The 20,480-nt window shown below is 37.8% G+C and overlaps 1 protein-coding gene across 1 annotated transcript in view; it reads right to left on the minus strand.

Annotated features, from left to right (window-relative positions):
• Nucleotides 1–20,480, minus strand: part of LOC149717093 (P-selectin-like) — a 197,057-nt gene extending 176,577 nt beyond the window's left edge. Inside the window, exon 1 of the mRNA XM_089835267.1 lies at nt 20,345–20,480. Coding sequence (XP_089691393.1) covers nt 20,345–20,474 — 130 coding nt within the window. The 5' untranslated portion in view covers nt 20,475–20,480. The remainder of the gene's footprint in view (nt 1–20,344) is intronic.

Consider the following 20,480-nt stretch of genomic DNA (forward strand, 5'->3'; position numbering starts at 1 on the left):
AAGAACACGCCCCATAATTTTTTGCAGCCTTATCAGAAACACCCAGTATGAGCCTAGGTTAATAAGATATGTTCACTGGTTACTGAGAGCTTGGCATGAAGTGACGTTGGTGAAACGTCATAGATTCTGATGAGGTGCTGTCAAAGGTTTAGTACAGACCAATTAAGAAGATGGACTTTAAAACCGTGTGTAGTCTGCAATTCTCGCTTTTCGTTTTTGAACTATAGCTCGAACAAGTCTCTAGCATTATACGAGGTATACGAAGTGTAATACTTATGAAACATATCACATAAACTTATGTTATGCTCGCTACTTAAATATTCAAGTAAAATCTGAATAAATTCATTGCACTTATTCGTAGGGACATGCTGGGTTTGAGTGTAGGTTTTATATTAAATATTCAGCTTTAAGAATTCTAAAAAAAATAGCTTTTTATTGTATTACTTACTACCCATACATGATCTAGGCTAGCTTTCATTTTTTCCCCTAGATAGACAGTACTTTCTTTCTATCTAAAACACATATCATAAGAACGTATAGGATGGAAGGAACAGGCTGGATTAGAAATGGGATACAGACCCTTTTCAAAACGCGGTTTTGCAGTACATCCTCTCATTTAGTCTGTACTAAGCCTTTGACAGCGCCTCACGAGAATCTATGACCTACGTCACTTCATGACAAGCTCTCAGTAACCAGTGACAAACTTATGGAACATATCTTATGAACTTATGATGGATAAAAGTCTATCAAGGTTCCGGGACAAGAAACGATGTAAATTTGCGAAGATGAAACTCTGCATGGAGATAAATTAGAAGCCCTCGGATAGCTAAGCCAAACAGTATACAGCAAGAGAAAAGATACAACAGTATTTAATAAGGTTTGCCTGTAGTGCTTGATCTTACAATATAGTACCTGACTAGCTTTGGGATTATTTGTTTTAACGGTAGTGCAGAGCACAGGGGACAAAAACAAAAAACTATACGTAAATATTATGTACCGCACAGCAAAAACCCCTATCTTTGGGATATAGTATTCTGGTAGAACTTGGGCGAAATTTCTTTATCAGATGTATTTTCGAAGATACAAAGAAACAATATGATAAAAGATGCAAAAAGGGAGGAGAAAACGAAACAAGATTTCAGAGACACAAGACCCAATTCTCAAAGATTCAAAACTGCCAAACGATTTTTGCGATGTCAAAACTCTGTTTTTATAAGAGGTAGTACATGGAAAGTCATTGAATATGTCAAACTCCAATTCTTTTCTTTCCAATTAAGAAGGGGATAATAGAAGAAGGATGACACTCTGTTTCTTCTCAATACTTTAGTTATGTAACATGTTTCTTCCCAGGCTCACCTATTTTATTTACTCTCCTGTTCATCAAACTTTAGATGGGCATCGCACCGCGGGGTGAATTCTATAACTGTTTGGTACTAAATCCTCAGCGATCAACAAACAAAAATCGACTTGACGTGGGACAAAAATGCACAAGAGCGCCTTTGCAAATAGTTAAGTACTAATTGAGTAATGATGAGGGAACAATGTATCGCGTACATGATTGGGTTTAGTAACCTTGCTCCAAATGTAAAATGATGTTGGGAAGGAATCATGCTTTTACTATTACCCGGCTTTGTGGTACACTTCTCTCGAAGAGAAGTATTATATACTTCTGGTTATATTTATTGTTACAACAAACAGGGCTAAGCAAATTGGCGTCCTTTTGGGTTTACTGCAATCAGTGATCAGGTTTCAAATTAGAAAAACTTCCTAAAAGATAACGTTCACTCCAATTTAAATATTGACAGTCACAGTCACATTGGAGTGTCAGAACTCAAGAATCAAGATTTATAAAAGACAATCCAGGGAAATCCTTTGAGTATAATCATTCGATATGCAATGACAATGATCAATGCTAAAAAGTATGGCGGTGGAGATACGCAACAAACGTAATCAGCGAAAATGTTTAACTTCGAATTTTTTGGAACATAACGAGAGGAGCTAAAAAATCTTTAAGTAAGGGGAGCTGTAATAGATACATTCTTGAAACCACGAAGAGTGGAAAGTGAAGAAAGGCTGGTTGGGTTTTTCACGGTAAAAGATGGTTTTGTTTAAGACAGACTTGGAAGAAATATATATAGAATTTAGAATGAAAAAAAAAATGGAAAATTTGCATTCACTCGACGTCCATTTATAAATTTTTACATATTCAAGGAGCTAGCGCGTGGAAGCTAACTAAAATTTCCATCCCTTATATAACGGATAGCAAAAGTTAGAAACTCAATAATACCGCTTTTTCCCGACTCCTTGGGAAAAAGAAATATTGTCACAATAAGTATGAAAATTTATTTTAGGCCAAAAATTGATAAAGCAAGGACAGTTGGACAGTGGACTCCCATCTAGTATACGGTTTCAAAACTATACAGGGTCTTTCTGATAAGTCTGCTACAAATTAAAGGGTGTGTGGGTCAAAATGAGTGTAAAATGTCACAGAACATGGGGTCTACAACATAGAGTTGCGGAGATATGGGGTCCCAAACATTGGCCCCTAAAACAATCGTCACATAAGTAACACCAGTTAACCGATATCACTACTAGCAATGGTATGTCAGTCTTGAATAGTCTTCAATCTTAGAGCGTTATTGAACCTTTATAACAGTTGTGTACTATTAAATGGGTAGAAGTGCGCGTACTCTGGTAAAAAAAAGCTATTATTAATCCACATGAATGACTATAGTTTCTTGTTTAAGTGGTTAATGTTTGACAGCCCATACATCCGGAACTAAATGTTGTAGAACCCATGTTCTTTGACACTTTCCACTCAGTTATACCCTAAAAACACACCGATTAGTTAATCACGAAAGTACCAGAAACATCCTGTATAAAACCATAGTACGAGGGTACTTCGACGGCATAAGTTAATTATTATTATTTAAATAAACGGTTTTTCGAATGACAGCATCGTAAGAAGTTTCAGCAATAAATTGTCATACTTACAGACATAACATTACTAATGATGAAACTATATCTAAATTCGCATTCTGAGTTCTGCAGCAACAAAAAAAATAGACTCTCGGGATAAAATAAAATGAAAGATGAATATCCTGTTCTCAAAAAGTTTGCAAAAACTATTTTCGTCCTAACTTGGTTAAATATTGTATATTATTTCGCTACAGTATTCGCTACGTTGCAAGCTGTTCTTGAACAATATGAGAGATATTTTATCCGTTAGAATATATCGCTTCTTCAGGTTATAAAGTTCAGAATTTTGCCAATTATTTAAACGTCAGAAGCAGACCGCGGCCGAGATTCTGTCAAAACTTAAATGGTTTCGGCGACAAATTATTTCCCAAAAATTTTTTTCACCTTCTGGTCCGAGTTAAATCCCTAGCAATATTGCACCCACACGGAACGGTCGCAACCGGAAGCTATTGGTAACCCATTCCTTTCCTCGCCCATGAAGCGATCCATTTATTACGACACTATTTTGTGGATGGTCAAAAGTAAGGAAGTTGAAATATTTTGCATGTCATTATACGAAGAATTCGGAAGGTTTTCACAATTTTTTACTTATCAAAGGGTTTTTGCCGAGGGGTCGGTCATTCACGAAATGCCGTACGCTATTCGCGAAATCCATGACAAAATCAGAAATCCGGAAAGAAATCAAACGTCTTTTTGCTGATTTCGAAATCCCATAAAAAATCCGAAATCAGTAACAAAATCACAAAATCAGTAAAAAAAAATAAAAAATCAACAAAGAAATCAAAAAATCAGTAAAGAAATTAAGAAATCCGTTACAAAATTCACGAAATCTAAAATACAAAAAAAAGTACAAAATTCGATGAAATCACGAGAAAAATCTCAACATCCCGGGAAATAAGTCAAAATCTAAAGAAATCAAGGGAAATATCGCAAAATCCGTCGAAATCACGGGAAAAATCGCAAAATCCGTCGAAATCACCGGAAATCCAACGAAATATGAAGAAATCAAATTGGATTTTGAAATCCCGTAAACTTTTTCCAAAACGTCCGTCCCCTCAGTTTTTGCATTAAGCTCGATTCCCACTCGACCGATAAAACCCGGCGGAAATCACACAGCCAACGGTAGAAATTTTAACATACGCCGGCGTCCGGCGGTAGACCGTTCACACTACGACTGAATTTTCAGTTTGGCGGTAGATATTTTTGGGTCACGTGACAGATTTGAGTTGTTTCCACAACATCTATTTCACACTCTGAATTGGCATCTTTGTCCCCTTGTCGCTTAGATCGTAAAATAAGGGATATTTTCTAACCTCCTCAGTAAAGTCTTCCTTATTAACATCTTATCTCTTTTTACTTTCGTAAGTTTAATTTTTCTTTCTTGGTGGTATGTTTCCGATAAGCCTTGGCGGCTATCAATCGATCTCGCGTGTGCGTGCGCTATTGAAATTTATGACGTTGTCAGTGGGATAATTTCATTGGTCAAGACAGCGGCGTAACGCCGAACACGACCGAAAAAATAGAACACAACTTACGCCCGACTGAACGGAAATTCTGTCGGGCTCGGCGTAAAGATGTTTCGGTCGAACCCCTTTCTGCCGGGTTTCCGTCGTGTTTTCCGTCGAGTGGGAATCTAGCTTTAAGCTATACCCGACGTTGACCAGGTGTTTTGAGGAATTGGAAACCAGGAAGAGTTTCCTATGTAGACACTAAACACTGTAATAGATTGAATCATCTAGATTGCAAAAATATAACAAAATAGATTAAAATAGACTATAGATTAAAAGAAAACTAGTGTATATATAAAAAAGACCAACGCCTATAAAGACTGGCAGTTTATATACGATAATCTCAGATTGAGACAAGGCAACAAAATGGGTCGCTACTTCTATAGTCGTGTTTCTTTTTCTTATTACACATATAATAAACCCTAAATAGATTTTATTGTCCACCCTTATGAAATATCTGCATGATGTTGATTACAAAGAGAGTAAATAAAGACAAAATTTAACTTACTCGTTGAAGTTCAAATGTATAAAAGCTAATGGCAAAACATTCCGTGAATTAAATGTAATATTCCTGCAAATCCTCACCGAGATGACCAAATTCTGATATCGGCTTTCAATTAAGGTCGCCGTTGCCCGTCTCGAACCCCATCTACTCCAATAATAATTATTATAATGAAAAGAAAGGCTAACCGAATTTTATCCGATGTTCGATTTAGTTTGGACGGACTATAACAGAAAATATTCCTTCGCGCGCCCTTTTACAGACAAAGAGTACAGACAAACAAAGTTGCGTTTTTACCTCTCCGAGTGACGTATGTCACGGAGAGGTATTACACCGGCCGTGTCTGTGTGTCTGTCTGTCACGCCCCACGTGACCGCGTTCGCAGTTTGCGTATCGGAAAAACGTGTTCCCAATTTCCGGACTGCATTGACAGTTCACGGAAATTTGGGTTTGTCTCCTCTGGCTATTCTACTTGAGTTCCAACACCACCAGCTTTGGTTTTCGTCCACTCCACATGGACACTAGTCTGTACTTGCTAGTTTCCTAACATTTAAAATTTGGTGTTTACTTTTTTGATTCATCTTTACTACATTTATATATAGTGTAAACGTAACTTTTAGCTTCATTAAATAATTAGGATGTTAATACTTCATCTCTCCATACGTGTTGAAACGACTGGGTCAATGAGATAAGATTACCTAGATTTTAACCAGAATTGACCTTGTTTCATGTCCTCTTATAGGAGGTCCTAACGGTTCAGAGTGAGCCGAAAGCTAAATACACATTTAAGTGATAGATATTAGGTCCTCATTAGAATCATTGAGGATACGCAGGAAATTATTAAACGCTTTAAACTTTACAAATGATCATTGCAATATCTCGTCGGTTAGAACTATGTATTTCCGGTTTGTCTCATTGGCTGGCGGACCGGTGTTTGGAAAGTAAATTCGTCTCGGCTCGGAGAGGTTTATTTTGGTTTCCCAACTTGTTTTTTTATTGCTAGTGCAACCAAAAAGAATATATCTAGATTCTAGAGAAGCAGGAAACTAAGCCTTTGCCAAGGCTTAGGTGTAACTAAATTCGGTTTCTGCTGGTGATTTTCTCAAGGGTTTTCTTAATCATTGGTTCGAATGTGTCGTCTGCTTAAAGACTGAAATCATTTCATAGCCGAGTCTCTTATTTAAAAGAAATTACCATTTAATCGGTCTTAGAAACGCTGACTACTGCCTCGCCATTTTTAGAGGCGTCTGCTAGCCAGAACCCGCACTTGATTGGTTCAACCAATCCCGCAGAGGTAAGAGGCTCGATTTAGCAGACGCTACTAAAGCAATGGTGGAACACAAATCAATCACGTGACTCCAAAACAAGATTAGAATCCCTAAACCTTCTACTCCACTTGGTATATTCTCTTTGTTGCAACTTACTTTTTAATACAAACTATTCATTTCTTTGGAAACAAAGGTTTTTACCTCTCCGAGTGACGTATGTCACGGAGAGGTTCTAATTTCGACGTGTCTGTGTGTGTGTCTGTCTGTCTGTCTGTCTGTTGTTATTGACTTACACCCCAGGGGACCGTGTTCGCAGTTTCCGAATTGAAGCAAATGTGTTCGCTATTTCCGGACGGTATTCACAGTTCCCGGAAATTTCAAAACTTGAATCTATCCACAAATCAACTGGCCACTATTACTTCATCTGACTAGTCAATTGTCTATTCTACATGAATACCAATCTGTAGTTATTGGCTTCAAACACCACCATTTTGTGGTCTTTGTTCATTCCACATAGACACCAGTCTGCACTTACTGGCTTCTATCACCATCATTTTCCGGTCTTTGTTTTTGTCCATCCCACATGGACACCAGTTTGTACACCTGGCATCTAACACCACCATCTTCTGGTCTTTGTTTTTGTCCATCCCACATGGACACCAGTCTGTACACCTGGCTTCTAACACCACCATCTTCTGGTCTTTGTTTTTGTCCATCCCACATGGACACCAGTCTGTACACCTGGCTTCTAACACCACCATCTTCTGGTCTTTGTTTTTGTCCATCCCACATGGACACCAGTCTGTACACCTGGCTTCTACTCCTTAACGTTAAGACATACGCGGCGATCGGCCAGGGTTACGAGAAACGTCCGGCCTCCCAATGGTGGGGCTTCCACCAAAGGTTCACGCAATTGCGCTGTTCTTATCCATAGCTGCGATTCGACACCCTTATATACTACCTATTTGATGAAGGCGAAGCAACCGGCGTATGCTTCATTTCAAACGCCAATATTAGTCAAGTCTCTCAAGAATGTTTAATTGTTCTTTTTCAAAACGATGTAACGTTCAATAAGGCGAATAACTAACGAAGAAAATATTAAATATTAATTATATTTATTTTAATATTTAAGATAATCTTGTTTCTCAATTCAAAATTAATACGGAAAGAGTTAAAAGCAGTCTATGTTTTTGTCTGTATGTGTCCGTCCGTTGTTACAGTAGTGCGCTGCGTTAGAAGTTCGTTTTGTTTTGATGTGTAAAGAAACCATAATATTCCCTTTATCCTTAATATAAAGTGAATATGTGGAAATATTTTTCGTAATTATGATGCATTTAGTACTTTTGTAGCTTTAAAGCTCTATTTCATTTTGATATTCCAAAGATTTGTTTTAATATTATTATTTAAAATGGATGTTTATATATTACTTAAGCTATACTACATCTGTTTATAGCATAATCCTTTCTAAAATCACAGTGAATACAAGCACAATGCTACTATATTGGTCAAATGACCTCTTATTTGTCAATAGGCCTAGTGAACCAAAAAGTCAACGTTTGGTTTTCGTTTCTGTAATGCAGAGACATTAACGGTTCAGAGTGAGCCGAAAGTTAAATACACTTTTAAATAATTAGGCTTAAATTTTATTATCATGGTGGAAATCTGGGCCGCGTTCAGCAGAGCCCAGCGTTGCTGAACGCGGCCCAGGGATTTTGTTTTTGAATTTTGACGTTACGGTGCTTAGCGCTGAGCTAGCGCGGTCTTCAAAGAAAATAGTCGGCTTTTTGGGTAACGTGACGTAAAACGCGTAGTTCTCAGCTTGGCGAAAAAACTATGGAGGAATTAATACAAATAGCTCTATGGGACTATAGCTATTTAATTGGCGTGAAACCAGTTGATCACGCGAGAATTTTAAGAGATATATTAGTTTCTAATTTTAATTATAAAAGTTGTTATCTATCTCTATAAATATGTTATCCTACAATTTTTGTTAAGCCTTGGTACCTTGCACGCTTTATTAGGCTAGCGTCATTTATAAAACGCCGATGACCCGTTTTTCCCCCATCGGATGATTTTAATGTGTACAAGTATATCATTATTGGATGTAAAATGTCGTCTGATTTACAGTAAATTTGCTATGCTTTGTATACTGCTTTAATATTTCATAAATTTTAACTTAAGAAACATTTCCATATCTGGGTAAATAAGTTTGTAAGTAGTCGTCTTGACTCGGAGAGGTAATATTTTGGTTTTCCCAACTTGTATATATGTATTTTTTATTTCGATAACCCCGTTGGCCCTGATGCGTTTTTATACCCTTTTGTTTTAGAGATGTTTTTTAGAGCCAAGCGAATCCAACGGCCGCTTCTATACGAATACTCGAATAGGCCATTTATCTACACAAATAAAGAAATGGTGGCCTAAACAAAAAAGCGTTCCTAGGTCTTATATTATTTTGTTTCTTCGGTGTTTTAAAAAGATATAGAAATTTCGGGGTAAACAGTTTTTCACATCCCGTTTCCCAAATCGTTATTTCCGCCGCAAACGCTCGCGTTTCAAACAAAAATTAATTAACCCAAAGTTTTCTCTTAAATCAAATATTCATAAGAACGTGGCTAAAGAAAGATTCTAGAGATTATTGGTATCAAGGTTTTAAATATATTAATTTTTAGATTACCAGTACTGAAATGGAGTTGGGTCATAATGTAGACCAACTTATAGACATTATACATAAGTACTCTGCGAAACGGTATTCGGTAATTAATTACGCCTATTATATCCTACCGATTTATATTATATTGTAATTATACAATGGTAATTTACTGGTAAATTTTCATGGTAAATTACTTATCAGTTTCCAAGTTTTGGAGAACTTGAAAAATGCCGACCAGAAAAGAACGAAATAGCGTACGTATCTTTTACCCGAGTATATTACCAAGAAGTGATATCTAGTTTATTAGGGAGAAGGTATAAGATGCCTAAGTATTCGCGCGCCAGAGTGCCAGTCCCCCTTTCAAAATACAAGTGGGGACGTAAAAGGGGGCCGGGTTATTTCGCCTCTCCTCAGTCGGAAAATACGTAATTTTTGTCATTCGCGTCGCGCTGACGTGAATTTTCAAGAACCAATGAGATGCTTGTTGTAATTTAGAGGCGGGGATTAACTCCGGACCTACGTTTGGACTGGAGATGAAGCTGTAAATGTGGCGAATTTATACCTTCTCCCTAATAAACTAGATATCACTTCTTGATGGCACTAAATATACGATTTTGCTATATCCTTTAGACAGGGTCTTTAGGGCTAAACATGCCGCCATATTTTGAGATTTCGGCTGAAAATAAGATAAATGTCCTGAGGGACCGACCGGCAACGCTTGGTCCTTTCTTGCTATGCAGACTAGGAGGATTCATACCTTTTACGCAGGGAGGCCAGGTTTCAGGTGTTACACAAGGTGGCCTGACTCACTGGGTGAGTCTAAAGCCAGGCCTCCTTGTGTAAATGGTATGAATCCTCCCAAGTCTGCAAACTATGTATTCAAAATTATAGAACTGCAGTAAATGAAGTTTGAAAAAACTCAGTTTGGACTTCGTGTGGGAGTCGGAATATGGAGCAAATGTTGGACGTCACAACTAGAGCAATTCAGAGCCGTCAAGAGAGTTGCGGGCCTCGGGAAAATGACAAAATCGCGGGGCCCCATCAAGCAGCCCTACAGGTGACCCGGGCCCCCTAGAAGGTACGGGCCCCAGGAAAACTGACCGAATTGCCCCCCCTCTCTCGCCGGCCCTGGAGCAATATAAATGAAGTTGAAATAGAGTCCTGAATCCAAAGTTACAAGAACTTACTTTAGAAATAATATACTTTTGTATTGTTGTAGAGGAATTTAAAAGGCGTCATTTTTATGTATGTGTAAGTTTTGAAAACTTGTGTCAAGTTGGCAGACAGAGTGAGCATTCCCTGGTGAGCCAAGTCCCATTATACTAAGATGTAAAAACTGAAAATGCTCTTGCTTCAGGCCTAACTCTCTGATGCAGACTAAAGATTGGGTGGAGATGTTTCCTTAGTGGAAAGCAACTTTTGAACCCGTAGAGTTTAAGAAAGTATAAACTGAATTTCTAATGCTACATACTAGAAGAAGACTCAAAGGACTAATTCTTTAATAATACATTAGTGATGTCCCATCTACGTCATTGTTTTGTTAAAGAGATGGTCAAACTGAGCCGCAGATGGTCAGTAATATAAATATTTTAGTTTAGAAATAATATTAGATTTTAAAGTATGTTAATTTTTCTTCATTAAAGTGCGAGGTCGTTTTTTTAAATAATTCTAAAATGGTGCAATTTTGAATTTTCACCAATTTCTCAATGAAAGATAAGGTCGTGTATGTCACTTCCGTTATTTCCTTAAGAAATGACTACTGGTCCTTTTTTTAAGGGAGTCGAAAGCGTAAAGAGTTTTCGGTCCATGTTGACACTAAACACTATATAGTCTTTTGACCCACCCCTATCTGGGGTTTTTTTTACCTCTCCGAGTGACGATGACGTCACGGAGAGGTTATACACTGGACGTGTATGTGTGTGTCTGTCACCGCGTTCGCAGTTGGCAAATTGGAGCAAACGTGTTCGCAGAAAGCAATTTTAGGCTTCTACTCCCATCGTTAGTATTAAGAAGTACGCGGCGATCGGCTAGTGTTACGAGAAATGTCTAGCCTCCAATGGCAGAGCTTCCACCAAAGGCTCACGCAATTGCGGGTTTTCTTATCAAAAATTGTTAAAGAGGCATACGCTTGAATTCAAACGTAAACAATAGCTATGTTTAAAATTATTTTAGGTTAAAGTTTCCTAAAACGATTTAACTAGAATAAAGGTAAATTAATGACGAATAAAATAATTAATATCAATTATATTTATTTAATTATTTAAGAAAAACCTCTTAATTGCGTCTCCACTCGGAGAGGTTTATTTTGGTTTCCCAACTTGTCATAAATTTTTACAACTTCTAAACTCAATAAAACGATGTATTTTTAGGCATCAACCATAAAACTAAAATGCCTTAAATAGGACGATCTTTCCAAGCTTAATAGTTAGGGGTTCGGGGACACATCTTTGAGTAACTTAACCAACCACATCTGAAATTATCACTGGCGTAGCAACAACAGATCATTGACGTTTCATCGCAATCGGATGCATGGTATAGGCATGCGTGCGGAACAAACTTAAATATTAAATTGGGAGGGCTTTTTAACGTATTTCTAAAATGATGGAATTAGGAATTTCATTTTGCACCAATTTTTAAAATGAGAAGCAGGTAAAGTTTAATCAGAAGTGAGATGAGACCAGAAGTACTGAGCTAACCAAATTCTTCACTCGGCGAAAGTGAATATTCTTGATAACACACGAACGGTTGGCCCTCTGGTAGCGGTTTCTGAATTTTCCCTCCAAAACGTGACACGCTCGTGGCAGTAGACGGCCGAACTAGATTCAAGCACCCGCGTCCGTGTTCCTCGGCTTTAGGTTGAGGGGAAGGGGGTAGGAAATGTTTTTGGAACTCGACCAATTTTTTCTTTCAAGTTTTAGCGCGTGGGAAGCGGCATAACATCCTCAAATTTGTTCACTAGTGCCAGGATCTACTATCAATGCTAGAGCCCTTCACTTCTAGTCTCATCTCACTTCTGGTTTAATGTTTACAGTTTCGTCGTTACAGTTTCTAATAAGGTAAAAACTTCAAAGGGAAAGTGTTGACCCAGCTCACGAAAAGAATATTTGATTACCCACTTAATCGTGGGCTTCAAAAATCAAGCTAGACGAGAGAAATCGGGTATTTTATATAGCGTAATGGTGGGCAGCATTTTACCTCATAAAGGTGGGCTTAAATAAAAACATGCCATAGCGAAATTGCATACCTTCGTAGAAAGTGAAATCTAATTCAGTTTAAGGCGGATATTTTGAGTAGGGAAAAAAACTAAATCCGACTACATTACCAGACATATTAAACCAAAACTTTCTATTAAAATAAGTAACCTCGTTAATGTAAGTACACCAGTTTATAAAAAAATTAACTCTTTCTGAATCATCATATATTTTAAGTATAATGTCAAACTAAATCCTGATATATCACTTATATCATAAGTTTATAAGATATTTTATATAAGTATGACACTTCCTATACTTCGTAATGCAAGAGACTTACTGAGAGCTAGTTCGAGAACAAGCGAGAATTTACTACACTCGGTTTTGCAGTCCATCTTCCTGTTTAGTCTGTACTAATTAGGCCTTTGACAGCGCCTCACCAGGCGCCGCTTTACGTGAATCAATGGCGGTTTACCTATGTAACTTCATGACAAGCTCCAATTTTTTAACTAGTGACAAACTTATGGAACATATCTTATGAACTTATGCTTACTAGAAACTAGTTAGTAATTCTGGGAAAATTCGTCTATTTGTAAAACTTCAAGAGTTAAACTAAATTGAGTTAAGATGGAAGTTTGGAAAGTCCAGTACATATATAGGGCTTCAAATTTTCCAGTCTACCAGAGTCCTTTTGTTTGAAGTCATATCTAACGTCTTTGTTGTCCAGATACCGCATGTAAAGGCCGATTTCCAGCAAAAACGGTTCTAGCGAACTGAAAACCGAGCTCAGAGACTAACAATGGAGCGACCGTGCGGATTTTCCAATCTCCGCTGGGGCAAAAGTTGGAAGGGTTTTAGCTGGGAATAACTAGTTATTCCCAGGTTTTAGCTAACTGGAAGCCGTGCAATGTGTTTCTAGTGAACAGAAGATGAACAATTGAAATCATTTTTTTAAGTCCCGAAATTTCGCTTTCCCCTGAAGGAAATTCTCTATTGTGTATCTTCAGTTTGCTAGAACCACATTGGCCGGCTTTCAGTTAGAACCTTTCCAACTTTTACCCCAGTGGGGATTCGAAAATTGGGATGGTCGCTCCATTGTTATTTGTTTGTCGAGCGGTTTTCAGTTCGCTACAACCATTTTCGCTGGAAGTCGGCCTTTAAAGGGTCTGTAAAATGTCGGCGGACAGTTGGATTTTTTTTTAAATAGTCGTTATTGACGGCACAGTCTCCCAGAGGGTAAGCAAAGCGAATGTCTTTCCATCTAGCAAACGCAGCGGGGATCTCGGACTCCCGATGGTGAATACTGGGGAAATGCCGAAGCGGAGCGGCTCAAAACCGATCGCAAGAAAGATCTGACATCAATAATTGGGGGGGGGGGGGGGTTGTCAGGTGACTTTTTCATAAAAATAAAATTCAACGGCCCACCGACAGCTTTACAGTCCCTTTAAGTAAACAAAGTGGTCAAACACCAGCCTTAACATTTGATAAGCGTCTATATTAATCCGAGTCCTTCACAAGTGTTTTAATATATAATTGGTATACAGAACCATCCCCGTAATTGCGAGTGACGACCCCCTCGCAAAAAAATGTCTTGTCAAAAATCGTCTAGACTTAAGCGGCAGCAACTCGTTAAAATTCTATTAATTGGCACAATAGTTTAAAACTTTAAATCTTTAAAAGTACAAATATTTCTTATTTATAAAGGTTAAGAGATTGGGTTGGCACCTTCGAAATAATCTTCAAAAACCTGATCTCCTGGAAAGTGTTCTCATCTGAGATCATATTTGGCCGCCCTTAAACTATATAAGGTAGGGTGTAAGCTTAAATAATGATCGCCCGACATAAGAAGTAAATTTAAATAAATAAAAAAAATAAAATAATAACGGCCTTGTAAAAAGGGTTTGGCCTAGTTTTTTCATTTTGAAATATTTTTTTTTATCTTGCTTTCTTTTCTCGAATCTGGAGCTCCCTGAAGTTTCTAACCAGCGTTGTTATTCCACGTCGCCAAAATTAAAGACATATAACAGGTTTTCGCCGTCCCAACGAAAAATGGTTCTTTTGGATTAAAAGAATTGCTCGAGGGATAATTCACTATTGAAATTTCGTGGGCGTTAAGTTTATCAATAGTGAAACTTGGGGAAAATATGTCCAAATTACGTGTTTTAAAATCTGCTGGTGGAGAATAATGGGTAAAACTTGTGAAATCTTTGGAGGAAATTCAAGGGAATCTCGTGAAATTTGAGGGAATTTAAGGGAATCCCGTGAAATTTGAGGGAATTTAAGGGAATCCCGTGAAATTTGAGGGAATTTAAGGGAATCCCGTGAAATTTGAGGGAATTTAAGGGAATCCCGTGAAATTTGAGGAAACTTAAGGGAACCTAGCATAGTGATCGTACGGGGAACCCGAACCCGACCCGGGACGTCGGGGATCCCCGGTTTTTTCCAACCCGACCCGACCCGACCCGGCCAGTCAATTTAGAAGTCGGGTTTAAAAAAAATCGGGGTGGGCCCGTAGTAGAGGATATGTTATTATTGACGGTCGCGCATTGTGATGCAGTAGATAGGAACTCGAATCTGATTAGGGCGAGCTTGAATATTTAATTTTTTTCTGTCTCGAGGCTTCGAAAGCCAGTAGAAAACTGATATATTTCGGCAATTTCATGGTCGTCCGTCAAACGCCAATGTATTAATTGTGTGTTAAGTTGCGAGCAATTGATTTCGAAATTGAAAAAGTGGTAGAAGAGTTTCACGAGTACCAGAAACCCCTTTCAGCCACTGCCAAAGACATAGGACAATTAAGGACAATTTGGAAACTTTATAGATGGAAGACGCGCCTGTTCTGGGACAATTAGTTACCCCAATCCCTTCCACGACGTTATATCAGATAGCAATGATATGGCAGAATCGCCTACTATTGGATACACTAAAGCAATGACATGGCAGATTAGCCTACTATTGGATTCACTAAAGCAGTGATAACTTGGAACTAAATTACAGAAAATAAATTCCTTACATTACATAGTACATAGCTACTATGTATAATTTTTTAGAATATGTTAATTACATTTATATTATTAAAAAGGAAAACCCCGACCCGACCCGACCCGATTTTCCGGGTTTTTTTCTCAACCCGACCCGGAACCCGACCCGACAAAAATCTCGCCCCGTACGATCACTAACCTAGCACAATTCGTTACCGAATTTCACGAAACAAGATGGCTGATATCAGTAACCCCAGAAATGTTTAGCTTAGTTCCTCAAGGCTGGGGCCCGCAAATCCCTATAGTCATTAAGTCTGTAAAGAACGCCCTATTCTAAACCACTAACAGTTTAGTTTTGAATAACCTCCTCCAAATAGACCCTTTCATAAGGCATGGGTAAAACAGAGTCTGACGGAGTCTGTTATTTGGCCATCTTATATTTTTAAAACGGAACATCCAGTATGGCTAGATATGGCTTCAATGGAATAGATATGAGGGTGAAAGTTATGCTTGATATCAGTGCGGTATCACACAGAAAAAACGGAAGTCCAATGTACAAGAATTTCAGTAGTGACTGGCCCCTCGCCGCGATGAAGGCTACTTTTAGTGCAACGTCTGAAGAAAGATTTAAGCTCTTAGAGCATGGTAGGTTGGTTCCCGTTAAAAAATAGCCCGGTTTGGAACCCCAAATAATGTCTAGCAATGAAAAATGGTTCTATTCTTCCCAGAGTGCTTTTCGGGAAACCCCGGCACTTAATAACAAAGAAAATAATATTGCCCTAACTTGTCATCAAAAATAAACACAAGAATACGTAATATTCTCACGAAAATATTAAGAGCGGTTAGGTCATGCGCGATTCAAGAAGCGATTGAATAAATTCACTTAATATTAAAACTAACGATGTCTTAATTAAAATAAATGCGATTTATCTGACATTGAGATTAGTGATTAGTTAATTGAGCGAAACCTTGTTAAATGTCAGATTTGCCGGCCCAATTATTGGGATTTATTATGGCAGTACTCGCGGGAAAAGCCGAGATATTTTAAATCCTTCGCTTGAACCTAAGTGACAGTAGCTACGATTACCATTTTTTGACTAGAATACCATATCGGTCTTGTTCACACCAACAGGATTGAAATTTAATTCTATAGATAATGAAAATTTTTTTAAATAATTTTGGGAAATATTAATTCATTTCAAGGTCAATTTTAACTATAGGATTTTTGAATAAATGCTTTGAGAATTCTTATAGAGGGGAGCAGCTGTGGGGACGTGACGTCAAAATTGGTAGTCTAGATTCTATTTCCTGAGCTGACTACTTCCAATATGGTCGCAAAAACCGAGGTATTAAGCGGTAGGAGGGTGTGGCGTCATGAGAAAGTTTCTACTAGTAGACTATACAGGGTGTTCCGGAGTAGGACATGAGTATAGTGGGTTCTGACGGCGATTTCCTGTCGAGAATAACCCACCGTTTACAAGTTACGATTGGAGTATTTTACGTATGACCCCTTAAATTTAAGCAAGAAACTGAAAGACAATGCTTAAGGGGTCATTCGTAAAACAATCCATCCACAACTTGTAAAATGTGTCCCTTAGGGTCAAATATCATAAAACATTTTCATCTCAAAATCGCCCATAGATCGAACCCACAGTACTTCGGTTCTACCACCATTTTTCCTGTTAATATCATAAGGCTATAAGTAATGTTCCATAATTATGACACTACCTACACTTCGTAATGCTAGAGATGTACTGAGAGCTAGTTCGAGAACGACGCGAGAATTGAGTACACTCGGTTTTGCAGTCCATCTTCCTATTTAGTCTGTACTAAGCCGTTGACAGCGCCTCACCAGGCGTCGGTTTACAAGAATCTATGACCTACGTCACTTCATGAGAAGCTCTTACTAACCAGTGACAAACTTATGGAACATATCTTACGAACTTACGATAATATGTCTTTATTAAAGGCAAACCCCTGTTATTTGTCGAAGCAGGGCATTAAAAAATGTCTAACCTCAATTTGTTCCAGACTGACCAAATTGGGGTCAAAGTAAATAGCCAAGCAGATAGAAATTATATCCACGGATAAAACAGCCGCAACTAGCCAACGTCCAACTGAGGTTAAGTGTGCAATATTAATTTACTTGACGGAGGCGTTATCGATCGCGGATTGCTGTTATCAATTTGTGTTCTACGATGGGCAGAAGCGCGGTTTTACTTTTAACCAGAAACATTCCGGCTTTTTTTTGCGGGTTTCTTTCATTTCGATCAGAATTTACTGGTATTTATGAAGCCTTTGGAAAAAAGGCCTAGAAAAATCCGTGTGATCGGACATTCGCTAAAGTGAAATTAAAATTGAAACTCGATTCGAACCCTGTATTTACTCTGGCCAAACTCTATTAATAATTTCTAAGGTTGTATGGTTCTAGATCGAGTATGCCCTTTAAACTGTCCGGCTCCTCGGGTCAAGAAAAAGAAGAAGGAAATTGGCGACGGCTCTCTGAGAAGCATTTCAAGGGGATGAGTATCTTTTGCTGGGTTTGGAAAGAGACCAGATCCATTAGGACAAAAGACAAGGGCTCTCTCTCTCTATTTAGAAAGAGAAAGAGAGAGAAACAGGTGAAGACAAGAATTCAAAGTCTTCACTAGCTCTTTTGCCCTCAAGCTACGATTAAATAGAAAAATAGTACCGACTTTCTTAGTAAGTACAAGATGGTCAAAGGGGTCGAGGTGGGCGGAATCTTTCCTAAAAAGTTTTTAAGTTATTTATTTTTTTTCTGGCCAGGCAAACTTCCTTCGCTCCCTTCGATGGGAATCTCCAAACAGAATCTAATAATATTACCTTGCGAAGTAAGTCACTCTATGTTGCTTTTCTATCATTAAAATAATTCACGGCCCAATTTTTAACACAACGACTAGGATTTCTAATGTTTTTTATTATTACGTCAAACCCTCCTTGAGTCTTACTAGGATTCTGGTCGTCATACTGATGAAAATTACTTCCCTGATTGGCTAACGAACTTCTAACGTCGTTGCGACGTTTAACGTCGTGAGGGGGCATGTGGAGAACCAAATATTTTTGTTCTCTCCTGCTACGATTTCTAATTAACTGTTTTAATAGAAAACTAATTCCTCTCTAAAATAAAATTTTCCTTAATATTTTAAGACAAATATAGAAAAGTTTTAGTTAGACTGAGTAGTACTTAACACCAACACATAGTTTTCAAACTAGGAGGATTCATACCATTTACCAAAGGAGGCCGGGCTTCAGGTGTTACACAAGAAGGCCAGACTCCGTGGTGGAGTCAAAAGTCAGGCCTTCTTGCGTGAATGTTATGAATCCTAACAGTCTGAAAATCGTATAGACCCTCCGAAGTCTTAATTACAACGTTTCTGGCAGCCATACTGGTGGACTTCAGTTCTCCGCCTGTATTTATCCCATCAATATGTCTGTCTCGAATATTCGCTCCTCCCCAAACCGAAAGCTCTCGTTTCCACAGTTTCCCAATAACTTTGGCATTGGCATTACAGTACCATATTTCTAAGGACAATATTACTAGCTTCTGTACTTCCTCTCTAATCCGAGGTAGAGTGAAGTCTCACGTAAGACCGGTAAGGAAAATGGTTTCGTCCAATCACGGTAATATAAAAAAAAACTAAAAACATTACGAGCCCACACGATACGTGTTATCGTACACCAAACCAACGTGGTCAAACCATCAACCACGGATGACTTTCAGGTATTTTGATTTCATCACAGGTATGGTACACGTAGCTATCTATCTACAGGGTGTTTCTGATAACTCTACCATATATTAAAGGGAGTGTTCTTAGGGTCAAACTGAGTGGAAAGTTGATTGGCCCCTAAAACAAAGAAATAGTCACACATATGGACTATTAAGTAAATAAGACATAAGCCTTCAACAGTCTTCAATCTAAGAACGTTACTGAGACTTTATCTAGAATAATTATAAAGAAAAGCTAAAAACACATTACACGCCCTTTAATTAACGGCAGACTTATCAGAAACACCCTATCATCATTATCAAGGTGTTACAGTCGATGTCAGGGTTGCCATAATATTTTAATGTTCTAATTCCCCTTCCATTCTCCAAAACAAATTTCTTCGAAATTCAGTATGACCTCCTAATGGATTCTAATTTATTGAAGAATGCTAGTGAATATTTTAAATTGGAAAGTAAATAACGAATACTTGGCCCCTTTAAGATTTCACCCATAACCTTTGTCTTATTAGACCAAGGATTTAATTCTAAAATCAACTAAAACTTCGCGGTGTGTAGGAAAACAAACTGCAAAAGTTTTTTTAGTAGAATTCCCCTAGTAATATTTGCTTAGAATTATTTATCCCAAATTTACTTTCCCGATAAATTTAAATGGATCATTTCGTTGGTAACAACTTCAGTCAAATCTGAATGATCGCTTCAGATTTCAACTCCTCTTCTGCACTGACAAAGGTTTATCAGAAAAAAAAATTCTAATTAAAAATTCTATTTCAAGGCAAAAATGAATTTCGTAAAGAATTTGTTTTTCGAGTTTGGTGACCACACAGCCTGCATTACTTCAATTCTAACATGAAATGAAGACTCAATTGTTTTTTGTCATTTCGATTAATTTACTGAGATTTTTAGAGAAAGAAAATCCATCGACTCCTTTTGACCTTGTGATTTTCAGTTTCATGGAATCTTATTGACGTTCTCGTGAAACAATAGGAATCAAGTGAAACCTCGTTTTGGGGTAAATCTCGTGAAATGTTAGGCTAAAATCTCTGAAAGAATTTGAGGCTACATTCACGGAATTTTTACTTCAATCTAACGAAATCCGAAAAAAAATCTCGTGAACTTTGAGATGTAGGGTTCGCTATAAAATAATACAGATTCGATGTATTCACTATTCATAAGAAAAAGAAGTTTATTCATGGTAAGATTGTCTAAAGTCCCAAATTTTTCCCCTCAGTATTCGCGGGATAATTTAATAAAGCTGCATTTCAGTACTCTTTCAAATATTAATGACGGTCGTTTCTGTCCTGCAACTTTCGTTGTAATCGCGTTAACTTTAAAATGCATTCGTAAAATAATTAGAAACATTGACCCCACGTTGTTGACCTTTTGTTTCCCAAAAGTGGGAGCGCGGTGACGCAGTCCCCTTAGCACTTACGAATTGATAATAACGTCATCAATTAATTAATTCTAATTTGCATGACTAAAAACTGAACTTAAAAAGTAAAGACTCGTGAACTCACCCTGTCCATAAACAGAAGACAAACAAAGAACTTGAAAGCAAATCGAGACGAAAAACATGACTTTCAAACTCGGTGATGTTGTCATATTGCGATAATTGGTGACGTAAATCCGTTTTCCCGTCACAAACATTTCTGG

The sequence above is a fragment of the Phalangium opilio genome, unplaced genomic scaffold (genome assembly GCF_054372755.1).
Source record: "Phalangium opilio isolate 3A_F unplaced genomic scaffold, DU_Popi_V2 ptg000003l_1, whole genome shotgun sequence".
Classification (NCBI taxonomy): Eukaryota; Metazoa; Arthropoda; class Arachnida; order Opiliones; family Phalangiidae; genus Phalangium; species Phalangium opilio.